The sequence below is a fragment of the Passer montanus genome, unplaced genomic scaffold (assembly GCF_014805655.1).
Source record: "Passer montanus isolate IOZ18808 unplaced genomic scaffold, ASM1480565v1 scaffold69, whole genome shotgun sequence".
Taxonomy (NCBI): Eukaryota; Metazoa; Chordata; class Aves; order Passeriformes; family Passeridae; genus Passer; species Passer montanus.
In genome coordinates this window covers 289,274-303,150 of record NW_024372036.1, presented here as the reverse complement: position 1 = coordinate 303,150, position 13,877 = coordinate 289,274, and the positions used below count along the sequence as shown (strand labels likewise).

Genomic DNA, 13,877 nt, shown 5'->3' with positions numbered 1-13,877 from the left:
TATTCCTGCTCTTTCCAGCCTCTCCTCTTCATCCCTGACCTGACATCCTCATCATGGGATGAGCTGCAGTGGCCAAAACTCCCAGACCTGGCTGGGCTCAGTTGCCCACATGCAAAATGCTGGCACCCAGCTCCACTGAGCTGCAGATGCTGTGACACAACCTGCACACATATCTGAAACTCTGAGTACAATTATCCTAAAAGCAATTCTCTTCCAGATAAGCAACCACAGGAACACAGGAGACTGAAAAAGCACTGTAGTTCAAGCAAGACTATTTCTCTGAGAAAGTCAAGTGTCCAAACTTGTGTACTCACAGCTATTAAAACCCTTCCCCCACTTTGCCCTCCCCCTCTATATCCAGACTTTTTCCATTTGCAGTTCCTCTGGACAGGTTTTAAAATCTCAGTTTCCCTTCCTGAAGCAGCAGCAGAAGCTGCTTCATCTCAAGAAGCACCATGGTGCTCCTGCTCCTCACACACGGTGCCCTCTTGCCTTGAGGTTTCAGTTTTGCCACTGGCACCCCATTAATTTGGGCATTACACGTTCCCTTTTCTCTACTCTTCCCTCCCCAAGTGCAGCAGCAGGTTCCCTCCCTGGCTGCGACTTCAGAGGAAGTTTTGACAGCCCTGATGGGGAACATTTCCCTCACCTTCCCCAGGCCCTGACCACACCACACGTTTGTAAAACCCCCAGCAGTACAGGCCTTGATTGCCTTTTCTGTTTGTTTTCTAGAAGGAAATTCTTTTTACTGCACTTGGTGTTTACTTCCAAAAAGAGCAGGTTACTTGAGGTTACTCAGTAGTATGTAAGTAATACAAATATTTAACATTTTCACAAGAGAATCAGAATTAACCATGAGGCAGCCACACAGTGAAAGTTGCCTTGATCTCCTTGTGAGATTTAGGACCCTCACAGTTTCCCATCTGTCTCACAGGGCTCTACTATGAAAAGGCTCTTCTTTTTGGCATGGAAAACTTATATTTTCAATGGCCACACAGACAGTTTGTGTGCTTGGCTGTAAACCTCACCACAAGAAAATTTTTCAAGTCAAAAACTTCTGCCTTTTGACAGTCATTAGCACTCAGCTGTTTAGAAGAATTACATGATCTCCTTGGTTACCAGAGCCAATTCCTTCATTTCTTCTGGGGTTTTCCCAGCTTCTTCTCCACTCCTTTACCCAAACAACTGACCAAGTGACCAGGGCAAATGAAGGAGAGATGACAAATGCAATGTCTAACCCAGCCACAGACAGGTGTGGATTTTCTGGAGCCATTATCAAACTGAATTTGCCTGTAAATGCAGTGAAAACCTCAGACCAGCTTTCCAAATGGTGATAAACACCAAAGTGAAGGCAGGGTGAGGGATGGACTCAGTGCAGGAGAGAGAGTTTCCATGTCAGCAACAGAAACAAAGCAGAAGGTGATGGAACATGTGAATTTATCCACTCCTTTGAGACCAACACATTCAAATTCAAATAGGTGGAAAAAATGGGGAATGAGGGAATGAAATAAACAAGCAGAAGTGCAAAGACAGAATTAGTACTTGTATTTCAGAAAAGGGAATATAAATCAATACCAGAACTAGAATTGCTAGTTTGGCCTCACTGTCATGCAAACCTTTCCAAACCATCTGAGACACAGCACAGCTGAAGACACAGAGACCAAGAGGAGACAGAAAACTCCAGGAGGGGTTTGCCAGTCTGTGCTGTGGTAGCTTGGACAGTAATTCACTTGCAGAGACAGTTCAGGGTGCTCAGGCTTCCCTGATCCCTGTGCCAAGCTGGCAGATGTGGCACAAGTCTACAGGAGGCTCAAACACATCTGCAGCAGCAGCTGGAAGACAGACAGAGCCAAGCCCAGGATCACCTCCAGTGAAGCAAACAAACCCCACCCCGACGCCCTCCCCTGACCAGGCACTCAGTTCTGAAGAAGGCTGGATCATAATGTTGTCTTCTTTACTTCTGTCGGCTCACCCCACTAACAATTAAGCTTTTACTCCATCATTCCCCCTTTAAGTGGACTGGGATGTTTGAAAGGGAGAGGACAGTACAGTGAGCAGGGAGGTGAAAGCTGGAGGTTACCAAAGATTCTTTCAGGCACCAAAACTATTACACAGTTAAAAGTGCAAAATACCTCAGGAAAAACCTGAAAGAAAATGTGATGCTCAGGAAAGCAAGCTGGGAAGCAGCAAGACAAGGGAAGATTAGGTCCTCACACGGGCGAGCTGAAAGACCTTGAAACACAGGAGAGGAATGCAACACAAATACCCAGAGAGTGTGTGTGTGTAAGAATTAACAACTCCTGCTCACACAAAGGACAGTTTATATCAGGACAGCACCACAGGGAGAGAGACCTTGATGCAGCAAGGCACTCATAGCGTGAAGCAGCCACAGGAGAGGCAGACTGGAGCCCAAAACCCCTCAGGAAAGTACTTCCAGAGCCAAAAAGAAGCTGCCTCCTTGCATTACCTGTAGGCCTGTGTGGCCCTTCGGCCATCAAATTCAAAAATATGGATTTAATTGGAGCTGCTGCTGAGAATGGGTGCATAGGAGAGACTCAGGAGACAGGACAGTATTGTAAAAGGAGATTTAAGGAGCAACTTATGCAGGCAAGCTGAACAAAAGCTGGAAGGAAATATAATCCCTTCATAATACATTTACTGACAGCAAGCACCATGAAAGAAGAGTAAACATATTAAGAAGAAAGGATTATATTAGTGCAAAAACTAAAAAAAGCCAAGTTAAAAATCTCCATGGGCTATAATTCCATCTAGGCTTGTAAAAAAACCCCAGTCATTAATGCAGCAAAGGTTTGGCATGGCTTTTGAAGCAAAATGGGGAGCTAAAAGACAACAGGAACTGTAAATCATGGTCAGGGTAGTTCACTCCACCAAAAATAATCAGAAATAAACACCAGGAATGGTCCCAGTTAGGAGCGCAGCAGTGACATTAAAGGAATGGCACTCTGAAGGAATTTTAACCCCTTTTCATTTGAGTATGAAGCAGAAAAATAAAGGCAGACTTCTGTCACAGCCTGCTCCATCCAACCCTCTGTGCCAAGTCCCCAGCAAGAGAATCCTCCTTCTCATTGCCTTTTTTGTTGCTGTTTCTGTTGTGAAGTTCAAGTCCTCTGGAAACAGACTGCACTAATGGAAAGGCTGGCAGAAAAAGCTAAGACCAAGAATATTTCTAATGTTTACTTTATTAAAACAAAACAACCAATACCACACAATGAAAACAGGACATTTTATTCTATATATTTAGGCTCTGACCCAAAACTGGGGTGAAGACAACACATAAATAAGGCTTTATCATGGGGCAGTGTGGTGTAACCTCCAGCCACAGAGCAGCTCTGTTCCTATCACCACAGCTTGGGCCAAGCTGAGAAGCAGCAGCATTCCAACCATGTCTGCAGCACTGCACTGTGCAGCACACACCAATTTCTGTCAGAACTTTGAGTTTGGGCAAGCTGCAGAGAGAGATTTCGACTTCACATGCAAACATTGAGAGTTTGAAGAGGACGGGGAAAAAAGAAAACACCAAAAAAACTTCAAAAAAAACAAACACTCTTGGTGTTACCTCAGGAAATATAAGACACAATTATCATATAAGAGAAATCCTGAGGTGTTTAGAGAAAGGTATGCATTTAAAGAAGAAGGAAAAGTAGCTACCAGACTGCCACCCTAAGGTTATTATACCCTGTAATTCAAATAAATATTCAGGTTGTACCTCAAGTGAAGGAGTAAGAACGATTCAGAGAACTTTTTCCAGCAGCTGTGCACAAGACTATTGAAATGGGTTTTGGCACAGTTCAGAAGAGCCCAGTGTATGAAAACAAACCTGTCTTATTCCAACAATTTTTAAAATGTGCTTCTATTAGACTAAGCTGTTTTGAAAGCATGTCAGATTTCTGTCTGCAGTGTAACACCTCGATTAAGATGCTGGAATGGCTCAACCCAGCCCTGCCTGTCCCTTCCAGCAACATTTTAGACACTGCACTGCAAGACAGCAGTTTTTTGTGCTGTTATTTGCAGCAGCTCTCCCTGGGGTCCTGGCTTCACACATGACACAGCACATCACTTTCAGACCTAGCAGTGCCCTCTCTTTACAATTTCCCATCATGGCATCTTCCAGTGGCACAGAATAAGTAACAACCCCACAGCCCTACCAAGTCCAGTCTCTCCAGCCCCACTGCTGTGGCAGGGACTTTATTACCCATTTATTTCAGGATACTGAAATAATTTTTTTTTTAAAAAAGGGAGAAAATAAGTACGCAAACAGCTTTACATGTTAACAATCCCCAGCTGCCACCAGTCAGGGTGTGCCTCTGAGCTGTGTATCAGGCAGATAAGCATGCATAGTTTTCAAAGGAATCATAGTAGAGCTGCTCAGCATCTAAATCAGATGAGCAAAGCAAAATAACAAAGCAAAACTAAAAGAAAAGCATTAGGCTAATTTGATGCAGGTGCCTAATGTAACCAGTCACTAGGACAAAAATGCAGGAGCTATCATTGCTAATAAACCTATATAGGGTTTTTTCCCTTTTAAAGTATTTTTACAGTTCCAAGAGCCACATTCTGCCTTATTTTAATTTCACAGGCACTGAAGCACCTCCCAGTATTTGCAGTGGGAGAGGAGGAAAGAAATTACTTGCTCCTCACTCAACACAAGGACCAGCAGAGTCATGATTTCACCCTCAGGACACTGCACCTGTCCCACTGATCCTTACTCAGCTCACTCTTAGGAAGCAAACCTGTCATCAGCCACACAAACAGCGAGAGGCAGACAAAGATGTTTGCCAGTCCCAGGAGAGAAATTTCCTTCTTCTCAATGAAGTTCCCACTGCAGGCCTCAGCAATAGGATGGGGAAACATCATCAGGACTGTGGAGGTGGAGGAGAGGGCTCCTCCCAGAGCTCACTGAGGGTGTAGCTATAAACTTGGCATAACCTTGGTTTATTGTGCATTTGGAGGAAGCCCTGGAGCACACTCTGCTCACAACATGAGAAAGAAGTGAATCAATGCAGACAGTTTGCACAGGTTCTTTACAAGCAGCCTCCTACCTGCTTTGACAAACACAGGTCAAGGGTACAGATCTATTGACAAATAAATTTGCCACTCACACTAATAAAAGATTTCCTGACCAAAGGCAACAAATCCAAAGTTTACCTTCTCTCCAGCTGACTTTACAACACTGGTAACTTCTTTAACTGCTAGCTCAAGTGGTTCTGCTGGGTCATCTTCCTCAAACATGAGCATCTGAGAATCCTAAGAAAAAAAAAGAAGCATCATTAGGTGATGAACCCATCACCTGAAAACAAGTGATAAAAATGCACTGCCAGTCAAGTTCCTGGAATTGCAAATGTATGTCAAAACTTCCATGTATCAATTGCATGACACCTCACTACATAATACAGGGTAGAGCCTGAAAACATATACTTAGGACATAACTATGGGCCTAATCACAACTCATCTTTCCCTGTAGTAGAATATCAAGGTGCACAGTGCAGAGCCAAGTCCATGAACGACAACAGGGTCCAGCAAAACTGCTGTTCTTCAGCAAAGATTTATCAGTGCTGCAGCTTGGAAAGGCGTGTTTGGTTTGGCCCACTAATAGGGCTGCAGCAGCCATGCCAAAACTAAGAAACCCCAAATATCATCTTGCAGAGGTGAGGAAAGAAGGCTTCCCCTGCCCAGCCCTCCTCATCAGCGAAGGCAGACAGTGATGACAGCCACTCAGTCGTCACACAGACAGCAAGGCGAGGCAGCCTTTGGGCACTGAGGTCATACCTTCAGAAGCATCAGCACTGCATTCCTCACCTGCTACCCACACGGAGCACTCAGCCCCGCTTCCCTCACCACCCGAGGTTGTTTTGCACGCAGGAAATTCATTACCTTCGTGCTGCTGACATTGTTTTGGGAGGCTGACAGCGCGAGTGCAGCGCCAGGCGCTGAACTCCCGGCTCCAGCTGCTCACCTGGGCACGGAGGGTGTGCCTGCGCCTGTCCCAGGGGCTTTGCCCTCTGCTCAGGGACAGGAAGCTGTCACTTGTGTCTGGTTACTTTCGGTTCCTGGCACCTGTGCTCAAGCTGTCTAGATCCTTTTCTTCCACAAGTGCAGGGCAAACAACCTTCATTTCTTAGCACAGCCCACTCTTTTCTCAACCGCACCGTGCCATGTGAAAGGGTGCACAAAATATTTTCTTTCTACTGCCCAACTTACAATGATACTTGGGAAGTGTTCATTTTCATTCCTTATCTTTCACACACACATGTTGCCCCACGCTTCCTTCTTCCCCAGCCTGCTCTCTGACACGTAAGAAGGAACCTCTTAGGTCTAAGACGCACACAAATTCAGAGACCTGGGGACATGCCACTTCCTAGAGTTTATCCTCAGCATTTTGCACTGACCTGACAAGGGCTCAGTCCTCAGGACAAGGAAATCAGCTTGCCGCAGCCTCACTTGACCTCCTCACCTCACAGGACATACCATCACACACCAACGCGCAGGATGCCACACTGAGCCTCTTCCAGGAAAGGATGCGATGGGAACACCGCGTTTTGTGCATCCTCCCTGACCTGGGTACCGGCAACCTGACCAAACCCCGAGCATCCCATCCACCATCCAGCGGGCTCGGAGGCCACCAGCCCTTGGAGTCACAGCACACACAGCAGGGCCTGCGGCATGCCGGGGGAAGCCCAGCTCTGGGAATTATTTGCCGAAGGACGGGCCGCAGGCCCAGGCCAGGAAGTTTCCATTGTTTCCTCCTCCCCACGCCCGAACAATGTTATCGGCCGAGCGAACCCCTGCCAGGGTCTGCGGGGGTCGGGGCTTTCCTTCCTCCCCATCCTTCCCTGCTCCCACGCCTGCGCCCACTCCGTGCCGCCGGCCGGCTCCCTCCTGCAACCCCTGCCAAGCAGCCACCAACACACACGTGCAGACACACAAACACACGCACGGAGGGTCAGGAACACACCCGGCACATCCCCGCAGCAAGTCCCGGCGTCCCCACAGCCGCTCCTGGCAGCGGGGAGCGCCCGGAGCGATGCCCCACGGCCGGGAGGCGCCGGCCGCATCCCGGCGGGCGCGGGGGAGCCGCCGCCGGCCACCCCCCGTCCCTTCCCTCCCTCAGTCCATCCATCATCACCTGCACCCCGGCACTCACCGCCCGCTCCGCCGCCTCGGCTCGGAGCGCCGCCACCCAGGCCCGCCGCCACTGCCGCCTCCAGCTGCCCCGCGACAGCGCCCAGGCCAGCACCGAGCCGCCCTCCTCCAGCAGCTCGTCCCGCTGCGCCGGCGGAGCGGGGGCCGGCGGCGGGCGGCCCCTCCGCAGCGCCAGCAGCGCGTACTGCACCAGGTACACGGCCAGCGTGGCCAGCGCCGCCACGAAGAGGGCGACCAGCGCGCCCCAGCGCAGCTCGGCCAGCCCGCCCGGCAGCCACGCCATGGCTGACCATAATGGGGCCGCCACTCCGGAGCCGTGCAAGGCGCGCCCGGCGGGGAGCGGCGGCCGCAGCCCCGCGCAGCGCTCGCTCGACCCGCGGGCGGCGCAGTCCCCGCCCCGGGGCGGTGGAGAGGGGGCCCGGCCCCGGCCGCAGGCTCGGCCCGGCGCCGGCTCTGGCCGCTGCCCAGCGCGGGGGCGGTTGCCAGGAGGCGAACGTCCTGCAGCGCGGCGGTGGTTGGCAGGGACGGAAGGGGGGAGACGGGCTTGGGGTGGGCACCTGGTGCTCAGAGGGGTTTGGGGTGAGCATCTGGTGCCCCTGGGGGAACGACAAGCGCATGATGTGCTCCTGCTGCCCTGGAGTAAAGGGGCGCAGAGTTCCCGAAGGTGGCGGAGTTCAGGGTGGGCGCCCGGTGCCCCGAGGTAGAAGGACTCGGGACGGTGCCTGGTGCCCGGGATAGAAGGGCTTGGAGTGGGTGTCCAGTACCTCGGAGAGTGGCGGGGACATGGAGGGGACACCCAGTTTCCTAGAGGTACATGGTTTCGGTGTGGGTATGGGGCAGGTACCTGCTCTATTTCTTTCATACTGTCTTTACCTGTGGTAACTGGCAGCCAAAGACCCTCGCCTGATTTTTTTTTCTCAATCCATATGCTAGAACAACCCTTGATTAAGTTATGAAAGCTGGTCATGCAATGTCATTGCAAGATCTTGCTCCACTTGGCTTTCAGCCCCTTCAGAGCTTTGCCTTAAAGGGTAGGAACATCTTGTCCTTGCTGGAAGCTGGAATTCCAGACCATTGCAGTGTGTGCCATGGACCACAGAGGGGAATTCCCGAGGCTCTCGGGGTGCTGGTTCTGCGCTGCTTCTTGAGGGAGCTGCTGGACATTTTCAAGCACATTCCCAGCCCAAAGCAGAGGCAAGAAGAGGGAAGTGAGGAGCTGACAGAATCCTGGAATGCTGGCAGCTGGAAGGACCCTGAGCAGGTGTTACAAGCCCATGAGGGAGAGAGGCCTCAAATGAAGGTGCAAAGGAGACCATATGAGGACAACATAGGGATTTTATTTAACATGGATTTTATTTACCAAGAAAGGGGAGGTAGAGCCGTAGAAAAACATAGGAAAGAGGTCTCAGAGAGAGAGCAGAAGATAACTAGTTGGAACTAGAGGACCTAAGGTCCTTTCCTTCATTCTGTGGTTGTGTGGATGTTTATTTTAATTTGATACTATTATTTACTTCTACAAGTGTTTCATCTTCTTCTTTATCTTATTATTATTTACTACTACTACTATTTATTTTTCTCCTTATTCTTTTTCTTACTATTTTTGTTTTTCTTATTACTACTACTATTTCTCCTTATCTTCTCATAATTCTGATTCAACTTACTATTGCTATTTCTTTTCTTGTTCTTATTTACTACTATTAGTCAGTTTGTGCCACGTCCTTCTGCTGCAGCAAGGGTTTGACCCCATTGCTGTGGACGCTCACGTGTTCCCAGTTGTCCTGAACAAGCTTTTTGTCACCATCATTGTCCCGACAGGACTGCACGGAGGGTCTGCTATTTGATAGTCTGGTCTACTGTTCCACCACAGTGATCTTAGGAGGTTACACATAAAGAGTATTTTTAAACAGTTAAAAGATTTTGACCGTTCAGTTCTAATATTTTCTTGGTAAAAAAGAAACTAAACTCCTTCTACTTTGATTTTGATTTACCAGGGAACCTTGAGTCCGTCAAAAATTTGAAATGTGTTTCTATTCTTCAGTAACTTTCTATTTTTGATGAATGCTCATCCTCAGCACGTTTGCAGGGGACGGGAAGCTGAGCAGGGCAGGGACACCACGGAAGGAAGGGACAAGCTCAGGAACAGGGACCTGGACAAGCTTGACAAGTGGGACCACAAGAACCTCATGAGATTCAACACGGCCAGGGTTCAGGTGCTGCACCTGGCCCAGGGCAATCCCCAAGTCCTGGATTCATCAAGGTCAGAAGAGACCTTCAAATGCCTCAGATTAGCACTGCTCCCTGGCCACTCCAGCACTGAACAGTGTTGGATCTGAGATTACCCCAAGTGCCAGGTTACAGAAATAAGCATCATTGCTTATAGTTATTCATAGTTAATTAATTTAATCATAGTTATTTAATACATTTCATTTTTAAAGCTGTTAACAATTTACAAAAAAAAGGAGTATATTCAGTCACTGGAATTAAAATAAATACAAAAACAAATACATTGCAAAGAGATAAAACCAATACAAACTTTTCCCACTGATTGTCTGCCTCTGTGCTCCAGAGTCTGTTTTCCACATGGAAGAAAGAGATGGTTCAGAAGAGGCCATTCATGCAGTCTAACAGGAGGTTTGAAACAAGTGCTTTGTCAGGAGAGTGTAGCAGCGTAAAACATGTTTAGTTTGTCAAAACTTCACTTTGGCCAGCGGAGCTTTTTGCAGCATTCTGGGAGTCTGTGTGATGCCACCTTTACCTGCAAGGTGGCTATAACCATGTTTTCATTGAGATTTTATAGCCTCAGCCTGTGGTGGAACCACTGCATCCCCCTCACTGACACCTCTGCTGGCAGAAGCAGTCCTGGAAATCTTCATTCCTGAAATGTGATCCCTCAGCATGTCCCCCCATGGAAGAGGGGACCACTTCCCCTTTCACATGCAGCATTTCAGCCTTTCTTCCAGAGACAGGTAACAGCCCTGTCCTTCTTCCTGCTGGCTGTGGCAGGTTTGCTCAGGAGTTGAGGCACAAAGCCAGAACACTGCCCTCATGTAGACTCCAGTCTGTTTCTGTGGCCCCTTTCGAGGTGAGGCTCAGCACATGGGACACATCCCATCCGTCTGAGTCGGCACTTGTGGGTCTTTGTGACAGCTGCCTGAGGAGGAGGGTCATGGGTGTGCAAAGACCCGGTGGGATGGCCAGAAGCCTCTGTGGAAGGTCCTCAGCTGCCTGGCACCAGGGATGTGCCACCAAGCAAGCTTCCATAAGCTGGAGCTGGTGTGGGGATGAGGAGGCTGGGACACGTCTGGTTCTTGATCTGAAATAACCCTCCAAACTCGTGTCCTCCACAGAGCATCCTCTTCTGAGTCTTGCTCCATATAAAAAAAGGTGATGACATCATTAGACCTCCACCTAACTGCTCTTATTTTGAGTTCATTTGCAAAATCAGGAGACATCTGATCTATCCAAACACCAATCTCTCTAGAAGAAAAAGCAGTGTGTCCACCATGACCTCATCGCAGGAAAACTGCAATTCATTTATGGTCATTTCGTTCCTCTTTGCCCAAATGCCTACATCTCTTAATTGCTTAAGGAGACACACTGCCAGGAGCTGAGTGTTTCATCAGATCAGAAATGAGCTTTGTTATTAAAATACAGGTCCTAAAACTGTCTTGAAAAAAAACAACCATGCCCCATGAATGTAGTTGTTGACAAATTGGCCAAGTTTCAGAGCAGACGGGTCACAATGTTTTATTTGGACCAATCATAATTTTGAATTATGTATTGAGATATAAAGTAAAGCTGCAGAGCCATGTTTCAATTCCATTTAAATTGACCCAAGTTGGTTCACCCTGGATACTTGTACTCACTTCTGAAGCCCTTCATGCACCAATAGTGCAGCTCTCAAGGGGTCATGGTTTAACCCAAAACCAGAGCACAAGGAAAAAGAATGTGTGAAAACAAATAATGGCACCGTGATGTTTGCATTAACCATAGCTCACATGTATACCACCCACTAATTTTATAAGTGTCATAATTTATAAGTGTCATTATTATAACATTTTTATAACATTATTATAACAATTTTGCTTTTCCCTGTAGCATCACACTTTTACGTTTCTTGAAACCCAGCTTCAAACTGAAAGACAGCAGGCTTAAATTAGATTTTAGAATAAATTCCCTGTGAGGGTAGGGAGGCCCTGGAACAGGGTACCCAGAGCAGCTGTGGCTGCCCCTGGATCCTTGGAATTTTTGGATATTGGGGCTTGGAGCAGCATGGAACAGCGGAAGGTGTCCCTGCCATGGCAGGGGTGGCACTGGATGGTTTTTAAGGTCCCTTCCAACCCAAACCATTCTGGGATTCCATATCTGATAATTAATCTATTCCTGAGTGGTCACAATTTTGCAAAAGGGACAAAGGCTAACAACAGGCATTTTATTTGGAATGGAAATAAGGAAAATCATTTTTGCGACTATTATTTTTTCTATGATGATGACTCTCCAAAAATATATTGACCAAAACTTCAGCGAAATACCCTGAGTATTTGGAAACTAAAACATGCCAAGATGCCTTTTTAAAAGTTTTTCCTTTTATTTTCCCTGCTGGATCCCGTTCTTTTCTCTCCACCAGAGAGCGCCAGGATCCCCTGAGGTGCTGATGCTGGGACTCACCAGGAGTGTGCGCTTCTCCCGGGCAGTACAAACACCCGTGAGCCCCTCTGACAAACGCTGGAGGACACTCAGACCAGCTGGCTTTGGGAAGGTGGGACATCAGGAAGGACTTGGTAAGTAACAAAAGACATCTTCACGTTTTAGACTGAGAGCAGCAGCACAAAAAGGAATTTTTTAGGAAACCAACAGGCTTTGAAAAATGCCTTCCTCCAGAGGAACAGTGAAAATGCTCCAGTTCAGCTGGACAGATAAGAAAATCCAAGGACCTGTGCATATATGGAGAGAGGGCTTCACCTCTTGTGATGCTTTTTGTTTCTGTCTCCTCCTTGATGCCTGCACACAGCATCAGAGGCACAGAATAGATTATAGGATCATCTCCATAAAACAAAGATTCTGTGTGATTCTCCCTCTCTTAAGCCTTGTAGTAAATACTTGGTAGAAAATACCCAATTTCAAATCTCATTTTAGTATCTGTGAATCTATTTCCTCCAGACTTAGAATTTGGTATTTTTACAGGTTTTTTTTCTTCATGCTTTAAAAATTTTTCTTTACATGCCTTTACAGACCTCTGTCAAATTTCTCCTGAAACAAATAACCTGAATGTGAGTCAACAAGGCAAAGTTTTCTTCTTGTGGCATTTGGCTGCTCAGATGATTGATGAGTAAAGAAGCAGCAGCAGCAAATATTGCACAGGTGTAGTTGTCACACCTGAGGAAGCCCTCAGGATGTGCAGTCTCCAAAAACTGTTCCAAGAGCACCAAAACTTCCCCTGGTGCAAGACTGTAGAGGAGATATTATTAAATATATTTTGGGTAGTTGTTTTTTTTCATAAACTCTTTCACAGACTTTATAGGACAAATTAATGGATGACAAGAGTAATAGATGCAGTTTCTGTCAGCCAAAAAGGGTTAGAGGTGTCACACCTCATTCATTAGGGAAGAAGGGAATAAGTGGGAACCAAAAAGAGCCATATTAATCACAAATGACACCTTAAAACAGAGGCTGTTTTTTCCTTGCTGTTCTTTTTGGCAGGGTCACAGCGTGCTCTCCTCTGTATCTTACACTCTCCTGCTGTTGTCACTGTACTTTCTCTGACCTCTTCTTCTGCCTTGTTGTCCTTTGTTCCTTCAGCCACCTGCCTGCAGAGCCTGCAAACCCCAGCGTGGTCTCTTCCTTCCAGCAGAAGCATCCCTGGATGTCAGTAAATCCCAGCAGGTTTTTAACACCAGTGGACTTCTCTGAGAGCTGCAGGTGGCTGGGTGAGAGCTGAGCCCTCAACTATCAGCTCAAGCTGCTGAAAACAACCAGGGCTCCATGACACTGAAGAGCTGAATCCATCCCAGATCCTGGACTGACAACACATTAATAAACTGTTAAGAGTTTATCAATTTAAAGCAAATTCTTTAAAGTCAGCAGAAACTGACTTTCAATGTACTCTTTCAACACATGCAAAATGGAAGGGAAATAAAAGTTGTGTATGTTGCTTCATTGCAACCAATACCTTGAAAATTTTTATTGCCACAGTATTTCAGGACTGGAAACAGAAATATTATCCCTGTTGGTCTAATAGTAAGGATGCTTCTGGGTTTGTATATTAAATGATAGATGGAAATACCCTATGAATGGAAGAGTAAACATTGCTGGATTTGTTTGCACACCAACTGTCTTAGAAGGGGACAGCTGAAATTGGAACAAAAATAACCACAAAAACAGGTGCAATGCTCATGCCATTACCAGTCACTTCTAATAATTTTGATTTGTTTCTTGAGTTTTATGTCAAACACAGGCTTTTTGTTCTCTGGAGCATTTTCTGTGAACCATTCTAGCAGAAGTCAGTCTGTGCTGAAACAGTGATGGGGAGAGAACTGTGTGTCAGCATTAAGTGGATGCAGGAAGAGCTGGAGTTGTTCTGATCTGGAAGAAGAAGGAGAGAGCCATATCTTTGGGGATTTAAGACTGTGAATGGGTCAGAGAGCAGCTCTCCACCCTCTCTTTGCCTTTTCCACAGCTGTGAGGGGCAGAGATACCCCACAGAGGGACAGACCATG

The 13,877-nt window shown here is 47.1% G+C and overlaps 1 protein-coding gene and 1 long non-coding RNA gene across 4 annotated transcripts in view; one reads left to right on the top strand and one right to left on the bottom strand.

Annotated features, from left to right (window-relative positions):
* C2CD2 (C2 calcium dependent domain containing 2) overlaps positions 1 to 7,544 on the bottom strand; it is a 32,710-nt gene extending 25,166 nt beyond the window's left edge. For all 3 annotated transcript variants that reach the window (XM_039729455.1, XM_039729456.1, XM_039729457.1), the window contains exons 1-2: positions 7,163 to 7,544; positions 5,167 to 5,265 (exon numbers count right to left, since the gene is read on the bottom strand). In XM_039729455.1, the coding sequence (XP_039585389.1) occupies positions 5,167 to 5,265; positions 7,163 to 7,444 (381 nt within the window). In that variant the 5' untranslated portion in view covers positions 7,445 to 7,544. The remainder of the gene's footprint in view (positions 1 to 5,166; positions 5,266 to 7,162) is intronic.
* A 360-nt stretch (positions 7,545 to 7,904) lies between these two features.
* Positions 7,905 to 13,299, top strand: LOC120511862. Its single transcript, XR_005629849.1, has 3 exons — positions 7,905 to 7,971; positions 11,789 to 11,942; positions 12,961 to 13,299. It is a non-coding gene; the product is annotated as an uncharacterized LOC120511862 (long non-coding RNA).
* The last annotated feature ends 578 nt before the right edge of the window (positions 13,300 to 13,877 follow it).